This window comes from Camelus bactrianus, chromosome 20 (genome assembly GCF_048773025.1).
Source record: "Camelus bactrianus isolate YW-2024 breed Bactrian camel chromosome 20, ASM4877302v1, whole genome shotgun sequence".
Classification (NCBI taxonomy): Eukaryota; Metazoa; Chordata; class Mammalia; order Artiodactyla; family Camelidae; genus Camelus; species Camelus bactrianus.
The window spans coordinates 3,169,009-3,190,013 of record NC_133558.1 but is presented as its reverse complement, the minus strand read 5'-3'; the positions used below and the strand labels follow the sequence as shown (position 1 = coordinate 3,190,013).

At 48.2% G+C, this 21,005-nt stretch overlaps 1 protein-coding gene across 6 annotated transcripts in view; it reads right to left on the bottom strand.

The window, feature by feature from the left end:
- The window catches only part of FARS2 (phenylalanyl-tRNA synthetase 2, mitochondrial), a 247,342-nt gene that overhangs the window by 90,293 nt on the left and 136,044 nt on the right, over positions 1-21,005 (bottom strand). For 4 of the 6 annotated variants that reach the window (XR_006719611.2, XM_045505625.2, XM_045505620.2 and 1 more), the window contains one exon: positions 19,364-19,515. Coding sequence is in view for 3 of the 6 variants with exons in the window: in XM_045505625.2 (XP_045361581.2) it covers positions 19,364-19,515 (152 nt within the window). In the remaining 3 variants the exon portion in view is untranslated. Of the gene's footprint in view, positions 1-19,363; positions 19,516-21,005 lie in introns of those variants that run through there. The other 2 variants (XR_012500924.1, XR_006719612.2) reach the window with 1 other exon arrangement.

The window sequence follows — 21,005 nt, the reverse complement described above, 5'->3', positions numbered from 1 at the left end:
TACGTCCTGCCCGGACCACTTAACAGCTGTGTGACCTCAGGCTAGTGACTTGGACTCTCTGAGCCTCAGTCCTCCCACTGCACCAGTACACATTATAGTACCTCATACAGAACAGGTGTACCAGCCCGTGCGACTGCGCGCGAACACACACACGCGCACACACACACACACACACTCACACACATGCATTAAACTGCCCCCGTAGGATTACAGGAAGAAGACCCTTGAAAGACGTACACTCACAAAAAAGTTAAATACTATCTTGAGGATATAACCTTTAAAAACTTAGTCCAGAAGTGAAGCAGACAGCAGCAAAACAGAGTGTGATTTTTTAAATAAAAAAGGATTATTTGGAAACCCACCAGACGGTTGGAGTTGACTAGAGACAACTTACCTTAGAGAAGTATGTGGCCCTCGGGCGCTGTGCTCAGAAACAGGAGGAAGAAGCAGGTGAGACTTCAGAGACCTCCTGTCCTAACCAGACACCTGCACCCGAGGCAGCGGCGGGCGGTGCCGACCACGTGAGTGATGCGCCGGTTCTCAAGGACCCACTTGTGAGTCGGCGGAATCCCCACACGCACGCACGCTTTAGCAAAGCCCCACACTGCGAGGGCCTCACTGACACTGGCCTCCCTTTCATCCTCGATTTGCAAATAAAGAACCAAATGTCTTTTAAAGAAGAGAGGAAGGTAGGTCTGGTTTCCAGACTTACAGCTAAGTGCGAACTTTCCCAGGCTCCCACGACTCTCCTATGGGCTATTTGTGCATATGGTCCAATGAACTCTGACCCAGTCCACTCCACCCAAAGCAAGAAGAATCAATCTATTTTCACTCCTGAAAATCCCCGAAGATATTGTGAATATACCTGAGCTGATTCCCAGATGAGCCCAGGTCTCCGGGAACACACAGCACAACTGTGATCACATTTCATACGCAAATTCCAAACCACCACCAAGAACGGCGCGGCTTCTGGGTACAGGATAACCCCCGTGAAACACTGGGCGCTGGGGTTCGGCGGTGGCTGCACAGGGGCTGAAGAACACATGTTAAACTTAAAAATCCAATCGCTCCGCTTAAAAAAAATATTTGGATGTACGTTTATGAACCTCACTGACCCACTGCCCTGGCACCAGCAGCTCCTATGTCAGAGAGTCAGGAAGGGGAACTGGTTTGAGGGTCCCAGGGCAAGGCAGGCCTTCCAGCCCAAGAAAGCACAGGAGTAAGGGACCTGACGGCCCCCGGGCTCCATCCCGGTTTCCCTCTTAACATCACCAACCCTCCTCTGCAGACGGCCATGCTCTGCCCCTCTGCTTCTCAAGGCACACAGGAAGGAAGGGGCCTCTATCACAACTGTGAATTCCCTCTGTGGGTCAAGCGTCCATCCACGTCAGCCCGCTGGCAGTGGGGGTGGGGATGGCTGCCAGGGCTCACCACTCTGAACTGGGAGACAGGAGCAGTTCTCAGAGAAGGGGAACTCACAGGGAGCCAGAGAGACACCCCAAAAGGTCACTGTCATGTGCTCAAGCCTTAGATGCAGAAGCTCGGGGCTCTACAGTCAAACTCAAACCCACTCTCATATGAATGACACTTCCTAGCAGAGCTGTTTATTTCTGGACTTCCTTCTAAGTGTTGCCACTTTCTCAGCTGCATCCAGTGTTACCATTTCACATATGATTTTGAACTTTGGAATGCTCGTTAGACATCTCCAAACAGACATGCTGATGAAAATGAATGAAAAAACAAAGAAACCCATCACACTTCTTTAAAACACAAAAAGAAACCCAATTGCTTTTTGCAAATGAGTGTAACAGTGCTATTTTAAAAGAGGTCCTCTTCGGAAATTATTTTACCATAAGATAGGTTTGAAAACACCAACAGATGATGGCAAAAGAGTGTCATATCTTAAAAATGACAGATACCCCTCATTTCACGAACACTGACAGCAGCTCTTTGGTATTCGAGCACAGCATCAGATCAGCTGCTCACTGAATCCCAAATCGGAATACAAAGTACCGGCTGTCTGCTGCAGGGTCCCTGGGGGAATTTAGACCCTACAGGGGAGACGTCTGGCCGGAATCAAAACCTTGAAAACAAGGATGCAAGTCCTGCCCAGAACGGAGGCCTCATCCAACACTGCCCTGCAAACCGGTGTTCCGGCTGCAAATTCCAGTCCTGTCATTTCTTCCCACTTCCTCCATCAGCAATATCGGGCCACTACGTCCTAAAGCACTCACTGTGCTCAAAAAAAAAAAAAAGTATATCGCAACCTTTCCTTAAGGTGTGGAAACAATTCCTTTCTCGGGTCTTAAACCCCATCACACTTTTCTTCCTTCACCACATCCTCAGCCTTCTTTTCTCCCCTTCTATCCAAAACGGTTAGACCTTGAGGAAACAACAATGAGCGTAACTACGGTAAACAGGATGCACAAAGCTTTCTGACTGGGAACTGCTGTTCCTGGCGTGTGGTCAGCGCCAACATTCTGTTACAATTAGTTTCTTCCAGAAGAAACTCACCACTAGGGTCTTACCGTCACCACCAACAGCAGTTAACACTTACTGTATACGTACGTGCCAGGCACTGCAAAATAACCTTTTAAGATAGAGTCTAATGCTAAGTCCATTTTAAAGTCAAAGAAACTTAGAGAAAGAAAGCGACTTGCTCGAAGTCCCACAGTCGCCAGGTGGCAAAGCCAGGACCTGAGCCCAGGGCCAATGCTGGAGCTGCGAGTCTGCGAAGGCCTCCCCGCCCCAGGGATGGCACATTCCATCCTCCCAGGACACAGTAACACATCAGCCAGGATATGACAAAACCATATCACGCAGCCTCTGCAGGTGAACCGAGCTCCAGGAACCACGGCCCAATCTCAGGAGATGGATCAATCTGACCATGTAAGGACCGTCTGGCACCTGGCACTTTTCCACATAAGACAGAAAACTGAAGCTCTAAGAGGAAAGATCAACAGACTCGGCCCAACTGAAAAGGAAAAACCTTTGTATAGAGGAAAAGACACTCAAGGAATGACAGGCTAATAAAGATATTTGTAACATGTTTAAGAATTAATATCTATAATATATAAAGAGTTTTTATAAAACAATAAGAAAAAAATGACCAGAAAACAAAAATAAAAACGAAACAAAACAGAACAGAACAGGCAGTGCCTGCCTGGAGGGAGGCATGCGGGGCCTGGCCTTCCCACTTCCCTCTGCCACACGGCAGCCTCTGGTGAAGGGACCTGGGACCACCTCGTGGGCCACTCTGGTCTGAAAGGACCGCGGGACTACTCTCAGTGAGAATGGGACCCCCGAAAACTAAGCCACAGATGATCCAGTTCATATACAAGCCACTGTTTAAAGTGTCTTTTAAAATTACTGGTTTCATGTCTTTGGTGACAGACTCATTTACTGCAAATTACCAAACTTATAAATGACGTCAGGAAAGATGGTTATCTGCTCAGGGAAAAAAAAAAAGTTTGATTCTCTCATCTCACAACACATGACACATTCCAGAGGGAACAAGGAATAAAAATTTTAATAAACAACCTAGGAAAAAAGATGTAAGTAAATATTTATATGATCCTTTGATGGATAAGGACTTTTTATATGAAAAGAATAAAAAAATGTTTCATGTAACAATACCAAAAAGAAAAAAAAAAGATAATAACATCTCTATGTTCCAAACAGAATAATAGAGGGCAGGTAAAAATTGGAAAAGAATTTGTAACAACTTTAACAGAAAATGGACTAGTATTCCTGGTATATAAATAGATTAATAAAAGCTGATAACCAGATATTTTATCCTTTATAAAACCCCAATAGAAAAAGTAGGCAAAGCAAGCATTTGAACATTAAGAGAGAAACACAAAAGATTAACAAATATATGGAAAGATGCCTTTCACTAATTAGTGAAACAACATGCTCTGGTAGGTATATGTAAATAAATGTGACTTTTCTATGTCAAAAAAAGCATTAAAACTTAAAGGAATACATGATGAAAGCAGAATTCTCTGAATACAAACATATGCATGCTTATCCTACATATTTTTAAAAAAGAGTGGAAAAAAGGACAGAAGAATGCTTATCTCTGAGTGGAAGAACTGTGGGGAATTTAAATTCTCTTCCCTAAGCATTCCTTTCCTAAAATAAAGATCCATTACTTTCAAAATCAAAATCCAGTACTTTCACTATGTAAAAAAAGAAAAGAAGGAAGAAAGGAAAGAAGGAAATAATTTTTAAGCTTCAAAAGGTTTGGAGGCAATAAAAAGTTTGCAGCAAAAAGGGTCTAGAAACCAGAATATATAAAGAACTCTTACAGCTCAACACCAAAAAAAAAAAAAATCAAACAATCCAATTAAATAGCTGTCAAAGGACTTGAATATATATTTTTCCAAAGAAGATTTACAGATGGCCAAGAAGTACATGAAAAGATCGTTTAGTCACTAAGGAAAAACAAATCGAAACCCGGAGGAAGGAAGGAAGGAGGGAGGGAGGGAGGGAGAGGGGGAGGAAGGGAGGGAGGAGCGCTGGAAAGGATGTAGGGAAACTGAAACCCTCACACGCTGCTGCTGGGAGTGAGAACTGATGTAGCCATCGTGGAAAACGGTATGGCAGGTCCTCAGAAAGGTAAACACAGAATCACCAAACGACGCTGCAATTCTAACTCTAGGTGTGCACCCAAAAGAACTGAGAACAGGGACTCGAATAAATACTTCTACACACATGCTTCCAGCGGCATTATTCACAGTAGCCGCAAGGTGGACGCAACTTGTGTCTACTGAAGGATGAATGAATAAGCAACCGTAGTGTCACATACAACAGAGAACAAGCCATAAAGGGCCATAAAGGATCGACACACGCTAAAATGTAGATAAAACTCAGGAACATTATGCTAAGTGAAAGAAGCCAGATACAACAGGTCACACAGTGTCTGAAGTGTCCAGAATAGGGACATCCCTAGAGACGGGATGCAGACTGGTGGCCGCCAGGGGCTGGGGCTCGAGATGTGAATGGGAGGGAACTGTGTAATGGGTTCGGGGTTTCTTTGGGGTGATGAAAATGTCTTGGAACTAGGTAACTCGACAGAGATGATGGCTGCACAAGACTGCGAATCTACTAAATGCCACTGAATTGCTCATTGGAAAATGGCTAACTTTATCAGGTGAATCTCACCGCAGTAAAAAATACAAGTTGGGAGAGGGCCTTCCAACTTTGTCATTCATCCCTGAGTCTGAAAGTCTCCGGATTCAGAGTTGAGATGCAGTAATGCCCGTGAGGCCGGGACCCCTCACACCTGCTGTGGATTGTTTACATCTGTTTTTCCATGGAACACTCCCATCGGACATTTTAACAAATATCATTTCCCTGTTTTCATTGGGAGATCGGGTGAGAAACTGGTTTTAAAAACAATGCAAAATGTAGAATAGATAAACAAGACTATACTGTAGAGCACAGGGAAATATATACAAGATCTTGCGGTAGCTCATAGTGAAAAAAATGTGACAATGAATATATGTATGTTCATGTATAACTGAAAAATTGTGCTCTACACTGGAATTTGACACATTGTAAAATGACTATAACTCAATAAAAAAAGTAAAACAAAGAAAAAAACAATGCAAAGGCCCAAGTGATAAACAAATACAAAGGTTTAAAATTATTGATATTGTTTTACTCAAACTTTAACGTTCACGTTTACTGACAACATGGAACTAAAACCTCCTTTTAAGTACAATTATTAGCCACTCAAGGCTGCGTACCATCAGAGCTCTTTTTCACAATTACTTAGAAGTGTGTCAGCACGATCGAATGTAATTTTAATTAAACAAATTTGCAGTTACGAGAACAGTAACTGCCCTGCCGTTTTTACTTTACAGCATGAGCTGTACTGCGCTACACAGGAAACCAAGTCAAAGTCTAATTTAAAATCGTCAAATAGCATGATTTCGATACATAGATGTCAAAGTTGGGTCCTGTTATAGAGGCCAATTTCAACCTGCACTTGGTCCAGCCAGTGGCCAAGCAAAGGCACCTGCAGGGCAGCGCGGCATCCAAGACCTCAGGTGATGCAGAGGTGGGGGGGGGGCTCCACCCAGGGCGTAGGGTGTGGAGGAGTGGGTACCAGTAGCCTGGGGGCCCCGCTGAAATCTCTAAGACACATTTGTTTCGCTTCCTGAGAAACACTTGAAACAGCTCTGCTTTGAAGGTTGGAGGGTCCTTGAATTTTGATGTCGTGCTATTAGGATTTTTCCATCTTGAATAGCTGTGTTGATCTCCTTTACTTAAACAACGCTAAGAATAGCTTCTGTTCAGCCGAGGCTTCTCCAGAGTCTGATCTGTGTAATATTGCCGGGTACGTTCCTGTACCAGACATGAGATACCAGCACTGGGGACTCATATTTAAGCAGGCTCCCTTGCAGCAGGAATCCTGAAACGGAGACGCTCAATGGGCAGGTATTCACTGATTCAATCGAGGTTAAAAAACAACGTTCTAAATATAATCGACTCTCCTCTGCTTTCCCTGCAACGTGTCCCTCACACTTCCTTCCTGGCGCTCTTCCTCACGCTCTGGGAAGCCTGTTTCTGGGCTGAGAGGTGAGTGGAGGTCAGGTCCGATTTCAAGACCTGCGCGTTCACTGTCCGGTATTGCGCTCCGTTCCCAGGGGTCTCGGGCTCTGGAGGAGGTGACCCTGCCCTGGTAGCCACACAAAACCAGCGGGATGCGTGTGTGATCTTAAGGAGATTTTTCTCCACGTGCTGTTTTAAGAAATGCTGATCAAAGTATTGTTCAAATTTTAAATTCTACTCATATTTCCAGGTCTTAATTATTAGGCCACATCCTTTCTTGAGCTGAATGCACTGGCTCCGCCCTAGGAGGCGGACCCAGTGAGGCTCGTCCTAAGGGGGCCCCCGCAGCGGGGAGCTGCTCTCTCAGCACCACGTCTGCACAACTCCTGCTCCGCACAGGGGGCCTGGGCGAGCTCCTTCAGCTGCCTTGTTCCACCCCTTGACTATACAGGAGGGAACACAAAAACAGGGAAGTGGCGGAAAGGCGCAGCCTCCCTACAGCGTTTACTCGGAGGGAAGATCACCAGTCACACAGCCCCCAAGAGGCAAGTCTGCCTGGTTGCCAGAGTCGGGACGTTCTGTTTGCTCCAGAACAACTCAGCCCTAGCTATCTGTCCATAATTCATGTATCCTCTAATTACTAACATTTGTGGAATAAATATAAGTGAAAGTTGGACAGGGGCAGTGGAAGGTGAAGAAATTGATTATCCAAAATATCTTCTACAACTGAACTTGCTACTGAAGACCTTCCAAGGGCCAAACCCACGTGGCCGCGGCGCACCAGCGACCGGGCTCCATCGCGGCGCCTCGGCGAGGCTGGCCCTCCTGCGGCTTCTATCCCAGCCGCTGCGCCCAGACCTCGGCGTCTTGGGTCACCCTGCTGAGTCCCTTCAACTCACTGTCTCTTCTGTTCCCTGAGTCTTCCCTGGGGCCCTCTCCACATCTGCCTCTTCTCCCGTTCTGGACACTTACTGGGGTCTCGGGCACGTCTGGTGCTCCAGCTGCCAAATACGTGTTCTAATCCCCGCCCCCATCTCATGAGCTCTCAGGTCGACTTTCCTGTGCGCCCCACCTGAGCTCAAGAAGTGCAAAGTCATCAAGTGACCCCTGCCGAAGCGCTGCTCTCCCTGCCCCCTCCCTACCTCTGTATCCACGCCATCCTCTCCGTCACCGCATGCAGGCTCTGGAGTTGTCATTCCTCCAGCCTCTCTCCCGCACCTTTCCCATGGATCTTAATCCCTACATATCTTCTCCATCAAGGCTCCTTCCTGCCACGTCTGGGTGCAGACTCACCTCCTCTCACTTGGACCAAGCAGACATCCTTTCCTGCTGCCAACCTTACTCCTGGTCTCCACGGGCAAGACAGAGCATCATTCATAAACTGCCAACAGGTGAAGCAGCTCGATGATGCCCCATGTGCTCTACAGGTGAGCCCATGTTTTTGGAAGGGAACATGAGACCTGTACGATCTGGCCCCTTTCAGACTCTCGGCTTGTCCCACCCCCACCCACCACCAGGCTCACTGCACTGAACTCCTCTCCCATCTCTGTCCTCCTGCCTCCGTGCAGGCTGCCTGCTCTGCCTTGCCCTGTCCCTATCTAACTCCTGTCTGCCTTTCAAGATTCAGCTGGACTGTGATCTGGAAAAGTTTCTTGAGCATTTAAGGCAAAGCAAGAGACTGCCCCTCTTTGACACCATGGCGGGGCCTCTCTCGTCTAAGGCCCTTTGCCCAGCGATAGCAGGTATCTCCGCGCACCAACCTCCTGTCAAGACTGGGGGCTCCTTGAGGACGAGAGCTCATTTTTAACAGTCGTCGTTATACCTCCTGACCACGAATACCACAGACAGCCCAGGACCTCCCCCGCATCAAGCGCTCAATGCGTGTTCACTGGGATGGATGCATCACACTGAGAGCATTAATTTTTAGCTACTCTGGCTCCATTTAAAACCTGCACTGAATAGAAACCTCTGGAGCCCCAGGGCCAGCCGCAGCACACCTGTGGGCTGCTCCAAGTTCTTGGACAAGGAAGCTGATGGCTTCAGCCTGTTTCCTCTCCCTCTTTGCCCTCTTCCACTGCCCAGAGTCACTGGAACCCATCTGGTCTCTAAGTGATGGAAACCCACGTGAAGAGCTGAGACGACAGGGGAATTAACACTGGTGGGGGGAGTCGGGGAAGGACTGTGGGAGGGGCCAGCGCAGCGGAGCCCGCACAGGGAGGTGGGGGGGGGTACGCAACCCCCAGCACTCTCTCTCCATCTCTCACTCCACTCTGCCGCTTGCTTCTCTCTCTGCTCCCCCGTCCTCCCCACCGTGGGAAACATGGCCAGGGGTGGGCCCCAGGAAGCTCACTTAGAGCTTAAGCTCTTGTGTTTTTCACCCAAATATTACCAAGAAGAGGCCAATTAGCCCAGCTTTGTTAGGTGCTCACCCTGGGCCAACCAACGGGGCGGAGGGGCAAGACCCAATGGACCAGTGTGGACGCTCCCCCATCAGCCCTGTGTGTGCAGCCCAGCCAAAGCTGCCTCCAGAAAGCGGGGCCGACAGCCACGTCGGGTCCCCCACGCCTGTTCCTCTCGACAGGACGGCTTCAGTGCACAGCGGTCTGCAAACTCCACGATCAGGAGATCTGAAGTTTCTCTGCCTTCCGTCTGCAGACAGCAATCTCCTTCCGCTTACGTTACCTTCCTCCTGTAACTTCCCTAGCTCCTCATCTTGTGGCAAACAAGCATCCACATAAACACATCACATGTGACTGCCTGAATTTCTATCCAGCCTTGTGATCGCTCCTCTTCCAATCAGAAAAGGGTTTCCTAGGAAACCATGAGTAATTTGCTTCCTTCCGACCCCCCAGGTTCCTGATCCTGGGAACTCAGAGCTTTAAAACACATTTTATATAGGATACGACCAACCTTCTGAAAAGCACTTTCCCCTCTTTTTCTTTCCTTCCTTTTCTCTGTCTGAACATTTGGTCCAACCCACACTATTTTTAAACCAGCAGTTCACTCAGAACCCAGCTCACTGCAACCTGACTCCTGTTCCTGAGTAGCAGTCCTCACCCTGCTTTTCTCTCCCGTAAGAAACAATCATATCGACAGGAAAGAGTTCTGGTCACTCAACCAGAAAATGCTACCAACTGGGGTGTCTTTTTGGTCTACACAGAAAAGGGATGTTGGTTATATCCTGGGAAACATGACAGAATGGACGTTCTTTCTTGCTCTTTACCATTCATGCATAAACATTTTTAATCGAGTAGCTACTATGTTCTATAATCCAAATACAGTAGAAAGCTCAAGGCCCAGGGCTTGACGGACGCTCACAGCGCCAGGGCGTCTCTGCTCAGAAATCTGAATTTTTGAAGAGTGACCATACAGTCTGACCTGTCCGCACCTGGGACTTCCTTAGAAGGCCCATTTTAGAGACCCAGCTCCAAAACCGCCCATGAGGACAACTGTGTGGTGATGCTACGTACAGTTTTGCGGTCGTGCAGTGTCAGGGCCATATTTGGATTTGTGAGTCTCTTGGTCACCACGACAGCATCACTGACCGTGAGGGGCGTGGTACATTTGGGGCAAAGCCTCTTTGGGGTGTGAAGCATGAGGTGACAGATGAGGGGACGGGCAGTGGGGTGGGTGGGGGAAGGCTGCCTCTCCCCGCTGGCTCTGGGCATCTATATGGGTGGCAGCCAGTGTTAAGAAGTGGTCTTGTGAACACAGATAACAACTTTAAAGACCCCAAATGATTGAAAGCCTTTCTCATAATTGTCCCAAATGATGGGGTGGGGCTGCCCCTCCCCATCCCATTTCTGCCAACAAATCTGAGACTTGCTGCCCCTGATGGGCCGCCCTTGGGGCACACTGTCACTTGCTTTACTCTGATCAGTGCTGCTGGGGGTGGGACAGGGTGACACTGAGGGTTGTGAAGTTCTCCCACCTTGCATCTTGGAAAGAGCATTCCGTCTCCACATCACAGAAAGGTGCCCAGGATGCCAAGCGGAGACACAGCCAGAGAACCCCCTGAGAACTGCTACTCGAGAATGAATGGGGAGAGAGCAGCTTCCTGGCTGGTTTTCAGTTCCACAAAGGTGGGCTGGGACGCAGCAGGTCACAGGGACGCAGCCCACGGAGTGCCCGGCCCCCCGCCCAGCCTCGCCTCACCCAGCAGCGCCTGCTGCCTCCCTGTTCTGCACAGACCTGCTCCTTGGGGCCCTGCTGAAGGTAATCCAGTAGAATCCCTCAGTACATAGTGATGGGGGACAGGGAGGGGACGGGGAGGTCAGGGACGGAACTAATTGTGTTTTAATGTGTCTCACGCTGCTGGCCGGCGGGGCTGCTCTGTGTTAGCGATAAAATGTACCCCTCGTGGGCTGCTTTAAAAAGAAGGCTTTGAGGAGAAGAGGAGCGAAGGAACAGGGAAAAGAAATATTAGGTTAAAAATAGCTATCTTAGAACTGCTTTCTGGGCTGTCTGAGCCGCGACAGTAGACGTTCTTACACTCCTGCCACCATTGCTGCAGTAAAAGTGAAGGAAGGGCAAGAAGCCAGGAGAGTTCTAAGCCGGCCCCGCCGCCTCCGGCCGTCTCCTTGGTACTGTGAGCTGTCAATTTCAAGGGGACATCACCTCTGAAGACCAGCTGAAGCTGGCTCTTCCTGGCTGGCCAGTCTCTAAGTTCCGCTAACTGCACTTAACTTGGCTCTGGCTCAAAAACAAGACCATGGAGTGATCTGCAAACCAGTGGCACCAGGCCACCTGCCACTGCTCACTGCACTTTGCCAGCAGACAACCCAGAGCATGGTCGCCCTGACTACAGAGCCCTGCTGGCCAGCATCCACCCCACGGGAAAAAGTATTTTAATTTTCTGTCTTGATTAAAAATTGCCTCCTCAAGTTGTAGGGAGACTGTGTGTCATTTCAGAGTGACAGCTTATTTTATTTATATTTATTTTTTAAATTTTTAAGCTGAAGTACAGTCAGTCATAATGTGGACCCTTTAATGAAAAAGAACATGAAAATGAACGTAAGTATATATGTATATGCATGATTGCACCGGACACCAGAGATGGACACATTGTGACGGACTATACCTCAGAGTGACAGTTTTCTGTGTGGTCTCATTCTGTTTCCACCTAGGATCAGGGCTCCCTCGTCACTGCATTTGACTGCCAAACCCAAGACTACTAGCTACACTGAGGTCATTCTTTATTTAAAAAAACAAAAACAGAAACAAAAACCAAGATAGGCTGACTGTGAGAGTTATTGATTCATCCTCTAATACCAAGCAATTTTTTTTAGAATTCTGTGATTTTCAAAGCGTTTCACATATACAGGCCCATCTTATTTTTGCAGCTGCCACTTAAAGATAACAGTGGTAGAGATGGCAGCTGAGGAAACGGAGGCTCAGAGTACCCCAACACCAGACACCCAGGACGTGGAGAGTCAGGAATCGACCCATGGCTTCTGGCTCTGAACCCCGAGCTCTTCCTGCTGGACTACACTGCCTCTCCCTCCAATGCCGTAAGCTATTTCCAGCCGTCTGAAAACAGTGCCTCTAAGGAATGAAAGAGGATTAACTAAGCATCCAATTAAGGCACTGAGGGAAGGTGGAGGGGCGCCACCGTGCACTGGACCCCCCAGTGAGTTCCATCAAGTGGAGCAGCCTGGAGAGGTTTAAGTGCAAATGGAGAATAAAAGACAGGACTGAGCCCACGGGCAGGAGGAGGTACAGGGCCTGACACAAGGATGGGGACCAGGAAGGCGGCGCTCACGTTTGTTCTGAAAACTGCCCAGTGGGCCCACTTGGCTGAAGATGTTCAGCCTCTGGCTTCTTGCCAGGAGGGCGGGCCGGGCTGTCTACGGTGGCCCCTGACTGGCCAGCACTGAGTTCCTGAACCAACAGTGGCTCTTCCAGACCCCCTAGAACCCCAGGAAGTGGCCTGGTGCCAAGGGCTCTGCCCATCCTGGGTGACGACAGTTCGCTCGGCCAGTTAGGCTGGTTCCTTCCAGAATCTGTCCTGGGACAACGGAGAGACTGGCAGGAGAACACTGCAGTCAAGGCAGAAAGGGGCAGAGACGTGAACGTGTGTGTAACTGGGGGGGGGGGGGGGGGGCACTGGCTGGAGGACCGAGGAGGGGGACAGAGCCAGAGGCCCCCAGATGCAGACGGCCTTGGACCTGCCTCAGTTCCGAGGGGCTTTCCAGCTCTCATTCAGGTGTTTCCTGACATACATCCCCTTTGTCTTGAAGCGGCCACTGTGACTCTGTCCTGACAACAAGAGTCCAACAACCCAGAGTTGTTTTTACAGAAACTGAGGGTTTCTACGAAAGAGGGCTCACTCACGTCACTTAGAATCAAGACTAGGGTATGTGCCAGTCACAGGGTGTCAGGAGGGAGGCGGACACACAGAGCCTGCCATCCTGTCTCCCTGGTGAATCTCTCCAGGCCGATGGCCTCTTTCCTCTGAATCTACAGCCCTAGACACATGCCTCTCATTCTGGGTCAATGACAGTTTACTGAGCATCAATTACGTGCAAGAAACCAGGCAGCCTTCATTAGGCTTGACCAAGCGTATTGTCACCTCGTGCCTTTTATTGCTAAGTTCACTCTTCCTGTGTTTCTTGGCTCCATAAAAACTGGGATCTTCCCTTGTGCCCCCAATTAAGCCAATGTTTCCTGTAACACAGGCACTCAAGAATTAATTGGTAAATTTCTTTACAGCCTGCCCCTTGTGTGAGGTTCAAGGAAGTCTAGAAATGGTGGTGCCTGAGTCAGAAGCTACTGAGTCCAGGTTAAAGAAAACATAAAGCTCTGTGTACACAGTAACCCTCCTCCCTTGTGAAGCAAGGTGAGAGGCCTGTCCACCTGGCCCATGCGGCTAATCAGACCGTGGGTGGGCGTCCGACTCCAGGGAGCCGGTTGGCCGGCTGCTCAGTGATCTCCGCTTGGGCGAGAGCAGCTGAGCTGAACTGACCAGACTCCTCTGTGGAGGGGGTCAGAACTGGGCGGGGGGCTTGCAGCCGGTGCTCGAGCTGGAGTCTGAGGGCTGCGCAGACCCCGGGCTGGGCAGGGCATTCGGAACTCTGCAAGATACAGGAATCACAGACACTACCTGGTGGGACGGTGGGCAGAGAGAGTGTGAGAAACAAAATGGAACAGAGAAGTCGCGACTGGGTAGACACAGAGCGACGGGGACAGAGAGGTCAGAGCCGCCGCGCTCCTCGTCCCCCTGCAGCCTGTCCGGCCCGCCCGGCTTTCCCGCGCTTCAGCAGGTGTGATCCGTGGAACCGCCAGGAGCTCCGGTGGAGCAAACCCCTCCCCCCGTGTGAGGTTCTCTCTCTTCACCTCACTGGTCGTAACACAGAAATCAAGCACCATTTTAAGAAGCTTTTTTCATAAGAAAACATTCTCCATTAACCCATGTCCCAGTGGTTCTCGACTAGGGCCAATTTGGCCAACTAACAGGCGTTTGACTGTGTCTTCAGACATTCTTGCTGTCATAAGGGGGTGGGGCCGGACATGCTACTGGTACCCAGTAAGCTGAGCTGCTAAGCATCTTGTGCCCAGGACAGTTCCCAGAGCAAAGAATTACCTGGCCCCAAACATCAGTAGAGCAGAAGTTGGAAAGCCCTGCCCTAGGCCAAGGGGGTGATACACAGAGCGTCTACCAGCCTCTGCATGCAGGAGGTGCCACCTGATGCACACGTGGAAGAAGCCGAGCTTGGGGGAAAATGTGATGACAGTCAGAGCTGTCGTGTTCGGGAGATGAGATGCCGGGCGCACCTCCACCCTTTCCTACTTCAGATGTTCTACGTGTTGGCACTGTTGCTGGATGCAATTTGACACAGCAAGGCCATATCAACACCCCAGGAAAAGAAGGAAGGCCAGGAAAGGCTGGAGGGATGGGGGGAGGACAAGACCCGAACTGCCGCATCCGCACTGTGCCCCCACTGGTCCGGGAGGAGCTGTGAGCGCGTGACGTGCGCCCCGCACCCACTCAGAGGCAGGGCCAGGCCCTCATGCTGCGGCCCCTCTCAGAATTCTGTTACAAATGATGGCAAGTGCTCTAGCACAACTTCTGCTGAATTTTTAAAAATTACCACAAAGAACCAGCTGCTAGGAAGATAAAGGGCGGCAGAGGGCGGAGACTTGGGGCTGGTGTCCGGAGCTCGGCCTGCTCCCCTCAGCCCTCCCCCACCAGACCCTGACCCACCGCCCACAGGCTCAGGAAACCGGGTCCGTGACTGCACCACAGGACGTGGCAGAGCGAGCGGTGGCCCTGGGACCATGGTGTGAATCCCGAAGCAAAACTGGTCTGGGGACAACTAGAGGACACCTGGGGACATCTCCAGCCAACCCCTGCCGCAGACACCTGAGACATTTCTCACCACCGACCCCTTCTTCTTTGCAATCAAATACTTCTCTTAAATCCCTGCACTCTAACTTTCCAGAAGCTCTGCCCTCGGCTCAAGCCAAGCTGGTTCCACCCAAGTCCAGGGCACGTCAGAGCCCATCTCCACGGCTCAGGAATAGCTGAGCAGCACCCCCGACGAAGGGGGGGCAGGTGAAGACCACGGCTTCCTCTCCCTCAGCTCTGCTCTTTCTCCAACCCAGGGCTGAGAACCAGCGTGAGCAACTGCTCTAGAGGAGGCGATAAACAGCGCACACCACAATTCCTGAAGTTGCACAGACTTAGAGACTAAAGTGATCAGCGTACTCATGAATGTATCAAAAAATGATGTCTAGGTTCTTTTTAAAAAAATTTGGGGGTTTTTTTGGGGGGGAGGGAAGTAATTAGGTTTCTTCCTTCCTTCCTCCCTTCCTTCCTTACTTTTTTTCATACTGGAGGTACTGGGGATTGAACCGAGGACCTGTGCACACTAAGCACGCACTCCACCACTGGGCTACACTCTTCCCACCAGGTTCTCATGTTGACTTACGTAATTTATTTTCTGAAGTTTTCTCATTATTCAGTACATGCATGTGGTGCAATATTCCAAAGGTATCAGAGCACACCCTGTGACGCCAGCTCTCCTCTCCCCAGAGGCAATCACTGTTACATTTTCTGTGACATGAAATTTCAGGACTCTAAAAATACTGGTGCACATAAAGTGGAAAAGGTTGCCCCTGGGAGAAGGTTCTGGGGGATGAACTGGAACAAAACATCACCTTCTTCAAACCTGAAACACCGATCCTCCTTCAGGACTCAAACTGCTACTTGTAATCAAGAAAAAAACTGCTCACTCGTCTAACATTTTGAAATTAGGCTTCTGCTCAGCAGTTTCCCCCTGAAACATCTTGGGATCTGTTCTCGTTCAAAAAATAACACCTCATTTGTCCAACAACTTGTTTATTCAGAGACAAGCCTCTGTCCTTCACTCTGTCCCAGTATTTTTCACAGTTTCTGATGTGAGGCAAAGAAGGGGGCAGAGCCCTTCTGGACTACCCGGAAATACCTGACTTACATGTTCAGAGAAGGAAATAAATCTTGAGGTTGAGGTTTGCACTGACGAGCACAGGGTCCCTTGCCACCACTTGAGTCAGGGGCTCTTTTTTTTTTTTTTAAATGGAGGTACTGCAGACTAAACGCAGGACCTCGTGCACACCGGGCACACACGCGCTCTACCCACTGAGCGACACCCTCTCCACTGAGGCAGGGGCTCTTAACAGGAGAACAGGAGGACACAGGGTGCTCCTGGAAAGACCTCCCGGGGGGGGGGGGTTCACAGTCTGTGAGAGGGGGTCCTTTAAAAAATTACCTGTATCTCCCTGCTCCCACCAATATCACGGGCCCGCAAACCATGGGCCAAATCCAGCCCGCCACCTGTTTCTGTGAGTAACGCACAACTAGAACACAGCCACACTCACTCAGTTTTGCTTCGTCTGTGGCTGCATCCATCACGGCAGAACTGGGGAGATGTGACCAAGACCATGGGGGCCACAAAGTCAAAAATATTCGCCATCTGATCCCAACAGAAAAAGCCTGCCACCCCGCCCTAGCTGTTCCCCGAGAGCCAGTACACAGAGGGCCATGTTTACTAAATAACGCATTCTTTCCCTCAACTAGGTCCTTTCCTCAGGCCTATAAAAGCAAGGTTTGTACTGATAAGAATCTGAAAAATATCAGCTTAAACAAGATACTTCCTTCTCACATCAAAGTCCAGGACTGAATCGACCCTAGTGTTAAGAGACTCAGGCAACTCTGATGCTGTTGCTCCCACCACACAGCTTCCATTGCCAAGGTCACACCGTGGTCCAGAATGGCTGCCCAGGCACCAGCCACTACATCCACTTCCAGGCAGCAAAAAGGGAAAAGGACAGCCTCAGTCCAGCTTTTAAGGAAACTTCTGGAAATACCACTAAAAATGTCTGCTTATAAATCACTGGCTAAACTTGGCCACAGAGATACACTTTGCTGCTCTGGAAGCTCAGAAGTGTACACTCTTAGTTGGTTGGTAAGTTACTGAGATAAAAACAAGACTATTTTATTTTTACAGTGGGAGGTTGTATATTGAGTGATGACTAGCAATCTCTGCCACAGGAACCTTACGGCAATCCCTGCCTCCTAGGAAGACAGGTCCACGCTCCAGGCAGGACCTCCCCCGTGCCAGGGACCCCGGCAAATGATATAGTCTATTTTCTGTAACGTCAGCAGACAAATACTGTCTGTAAGCTCCAAAATATATTTAAAATCTGCCAAAGCAGCTGAAGTCAAGTAGAAGCCAAACGGGAGGGAGTGAAAAGTAGGAACAGAGCGGCGGAGCTCAGCAAGCACGAGCACGAATGTCTTCCCCGCAGCCGGGCTTACACTCTCAGGTGCAAAGCCTGCGTCACCGCCAAGCGTTGAAATGGGCCTGCACAGAGGTAAATCTGTGTGTAACAAGGGCAGGTCTGGGGGGGAGGCAGACCCACGCAAAGAATCCAAGAGATGAATGAGCCGTACTTAAAGGAAGATCGGTTTTCGGCAGTGGAGGGAAAAATGCCTTACAGTTGTGAAAACAACTAGCCTGAATGACTGCCTGGCCCCTCCCACCACGCCAGCCCCGACCTCGGCCCTCGGCCTTGTGCAAACGCTGATTCAGAAAACGCAATGCCTTCAAATACGAGTGACAGAAAGGCATCTATATATACACCACTGATGCAGCTACTAAAATACAGGGAAAAAAATATGGAAAGTGGCAGAAAAACTTACTAACAGGGAAGTCACAGAAAAATCCTGCCATTGATCATGTGAAATTTCTAGCCAAATATTCTGCAGTGACTTTTAAAAACCAAATGAAGCGATTCCTCTAAGAAGGAAAAATCACAAAGCAGAAATGACTCCAGGAAGAGGCAGGGAGAAAACAGGAGAACTGAAACGTGAGCCTGAAGAACTCAGAAAAGGGGGAAAAGCAAAGTAACTGAAGATGGAAATGGGACAGGCGTCAGAAGCGACCACAGAGGACCTGGGGGGACAGAGACGGTACTGACCAGGAAAACCCTCAGAACGAAGTGGAGAGAAAGAGTTTAAAACACGAGAGAGAAAACAGCAGGCAGAGAGGTCAAAGGAGGTGCTGGTCATGCATGTCTGGATCCCTGAAGGAGGGTTCAGAAGAAATCCTAACAGATATGATTCAAGAAAACTTCCCTAAGACCCAGGCAGAGCCAAATCTGGTGAGAGGCAACAATACACTCACCAGGGAGACCAGTCAACACTGAGATGGATGCTGACACAGTCATTAAATTGTTAAGATAAAGAATCTTTTAGGGAGAAAAGGAAAAAGGTGGAGTCTGGCCTCAGATTTCTTTATTTCAAGTTAAACCTGAGAAGACAATTGAGCAACACTTACAAGATCCTTACTAAAAAAATGGGCAAGCCAAGGATTTTATACCCAAGAACACTGTCATTTAAGTATAAACAGATAAACAGCTTTGCACATGCAAGAGCTCAGGGAATATTGTTTCCCTAAGTCCTTGAGCAAGCTTCCAGATGGTCGGGGCGCACGATGGTCCCCTGTTCTGACTGCAATCAGGGTACCATTCCCAGTCTTAGACGTTGCAAGCCCTGGTTCTTGCCTGACCCCGCATCCACGTCTCTTCCCACCGCCTCTCACCCACTGCCCCAGCTCCTTGAGCTGCCGTGTTCTCTGCCCCTCCTGAAGTCACATATGACACGCCCCCCAGGGTTCACATGCACGTTCTAGAATGCTCCTTCCCCTTCCCTCACTTTCTCAAAGAGGTTTTCCCCTGACTCCTTGACCAAACTCAGTGTTTTGATTATGACCCATGTTTTTTCCCCTCACAGCACTCACCAAAAATCTGTGCAGTTATTTACTTCATATTTGCTTCTCCCACAAGACTGTAAACCCTCAGAGAAGGCAGAGCCAAGTTTGTTTGGAACACACTTAATTCCTGGGACGTAACACAGGCCTCAGCAAGTGGTAAGCACTTAATAAATATTCACTGAGAGACTAATAAAACAGCTTTTCCTCCACACACTGCTCTTTCTGCTTCATTTCCTTGGTGCCTGGAATGTGACACGGCAAGAAATCACTTCCCAAAACAATACTGAGAAACTCCAAGGTCTTTAAAACCTTCTGCTTTACGTACTTTGTTTACAAGGCAGGAAAGATTAAAAATGCACTTTAGAAAGACTTTCAGAAAGTACCGATATAGAAAGAGTTTTCTGATACGCTGTATCTTCACTATAAATTCAGAAGACATTTGTCTCCTGTGCACTGGGTTTCAGCAAAACTGTATTATATATATTTCCATATGCCATTTGCCACGTCGAGACAAAAGGGGATAAAATCAGAAAGTTTTTTTTACTCACTTTGGATGTTCAAACTTGTCTATGAGATCAACCTTTTCCACCAAATCTCCTCCAATTGTTCGGACCAAGTCGTAGAAATCGTTCTCGGTGTAATTCTCAGGAGGTAGCCAGAAGGAGATGTCGTTCATCACAGCAGGGTACTTGCTGAGAGGCTACAAAATGAGAGAAGGAAAGACAGGCTGATTGGTTAGTTGGTTGACAATGTTTAAGGTTTTCATGGAAAGTTTCACTTGGGTTAGTTAGAAACTGCTGGCAAGACATTATTTCAGTAGTTGAATTTTCAGGAACAAAATGAACTTAAAAAGTAAGTCAGTATTCAAAATTAGCAAATTCCATTATGACTGTTACAGATTCTTATCACACTTATGTGTGACATTACTATATATTATACTTACATTATCACTAATGTTCAGTTTAGTACAGAGTAATTTGAATACATCATATTTCAGTTTTTTTCCACTTGGATACTAGAGGAGAAAAGTTCACAATTAATTAACAAGCAATTCATTAACTTCCTGCGATACTTTCAGGAAGCCGTTTTAATAGGGAAATAAGTAAGGGCTTGTCAAAATTGGTATTTCAATTAGAAATGTCATTATTTGTGTTAGTATTTCTAATTATTAAGGGAGTGCTCCTAATCATTAATAACTTAGGCCCCTAAGGATGTGATAAACACAAATGGAGCCATTCTCCCATTTTACCCCACTTTTCCAGTTTATTAGGGCTCACTAATGAGTTCACTATATAAAATTTACATTTAAAATGAGATACTTTTAGAAGTTAGCACATTTGTTTACATGGCTTACACACGTACCTCACCAATATGTATATATGTATCACATATGCACACTTATGAACAGATGGTTGTGGTGGTGTATGTCTATACGTTACCACCACAGCAAAAAAACATTTCATTAAACGTTTCACTATGTAATTATGAAACCTTCCAGCCAAGGGAATATCTGCCACAACTGTAAGTGTGTTAGAAGAACAAGTTTATAAGTTCACTGACACCAAGCCTGATAAAGCCCTTGGTGAATCACTGATTAGAAAAAGTACACAACTTTTTAAATGGCAAAACCTCTGAAGAACCAAATATTCAAACATAAATGATTATTCAAACTGAAATATCAATAAAGCTGTCAAACCAAAGCATGGGTTCGGAACACACATTTCAAGTGAACATAATAAAGCTCTCATCCAGGCGCTCCTGACAAAACACCACAGCTCCCAAGAAACATCCTTTCTTAAGAGTTAAGACGCTGTGATAAATAATCCGCGGGGCAGTGTAGCAACAAGAGATGCGGGAGTTGGATGGTTACGCGGTGCTTTCCCTTTGACAGGACCCTTTGGCCACTTAAGGAACATGGAAATTTAGGGAGATTAGATTAGAGGCAGAGATTGCCAAGAATTAGCATGAAATCTCCTCTTCAGTGACAGACATGGGAGGAGGAGCCCAACCGCGGTGAGCGCTGGCGTCAGGAACCCACGAGCAAGTCAAGGGGACAACGCAGTCAACGGAATACGGGGCCCCCCAGACGTCAAATAACAACATACAGTAGACATTATGGCAGAGACAGTTTTTAAAATCACGGAGAAAAACCCAGACTATTGTATTGCAAACCTGCTTCAAGCGAACAAA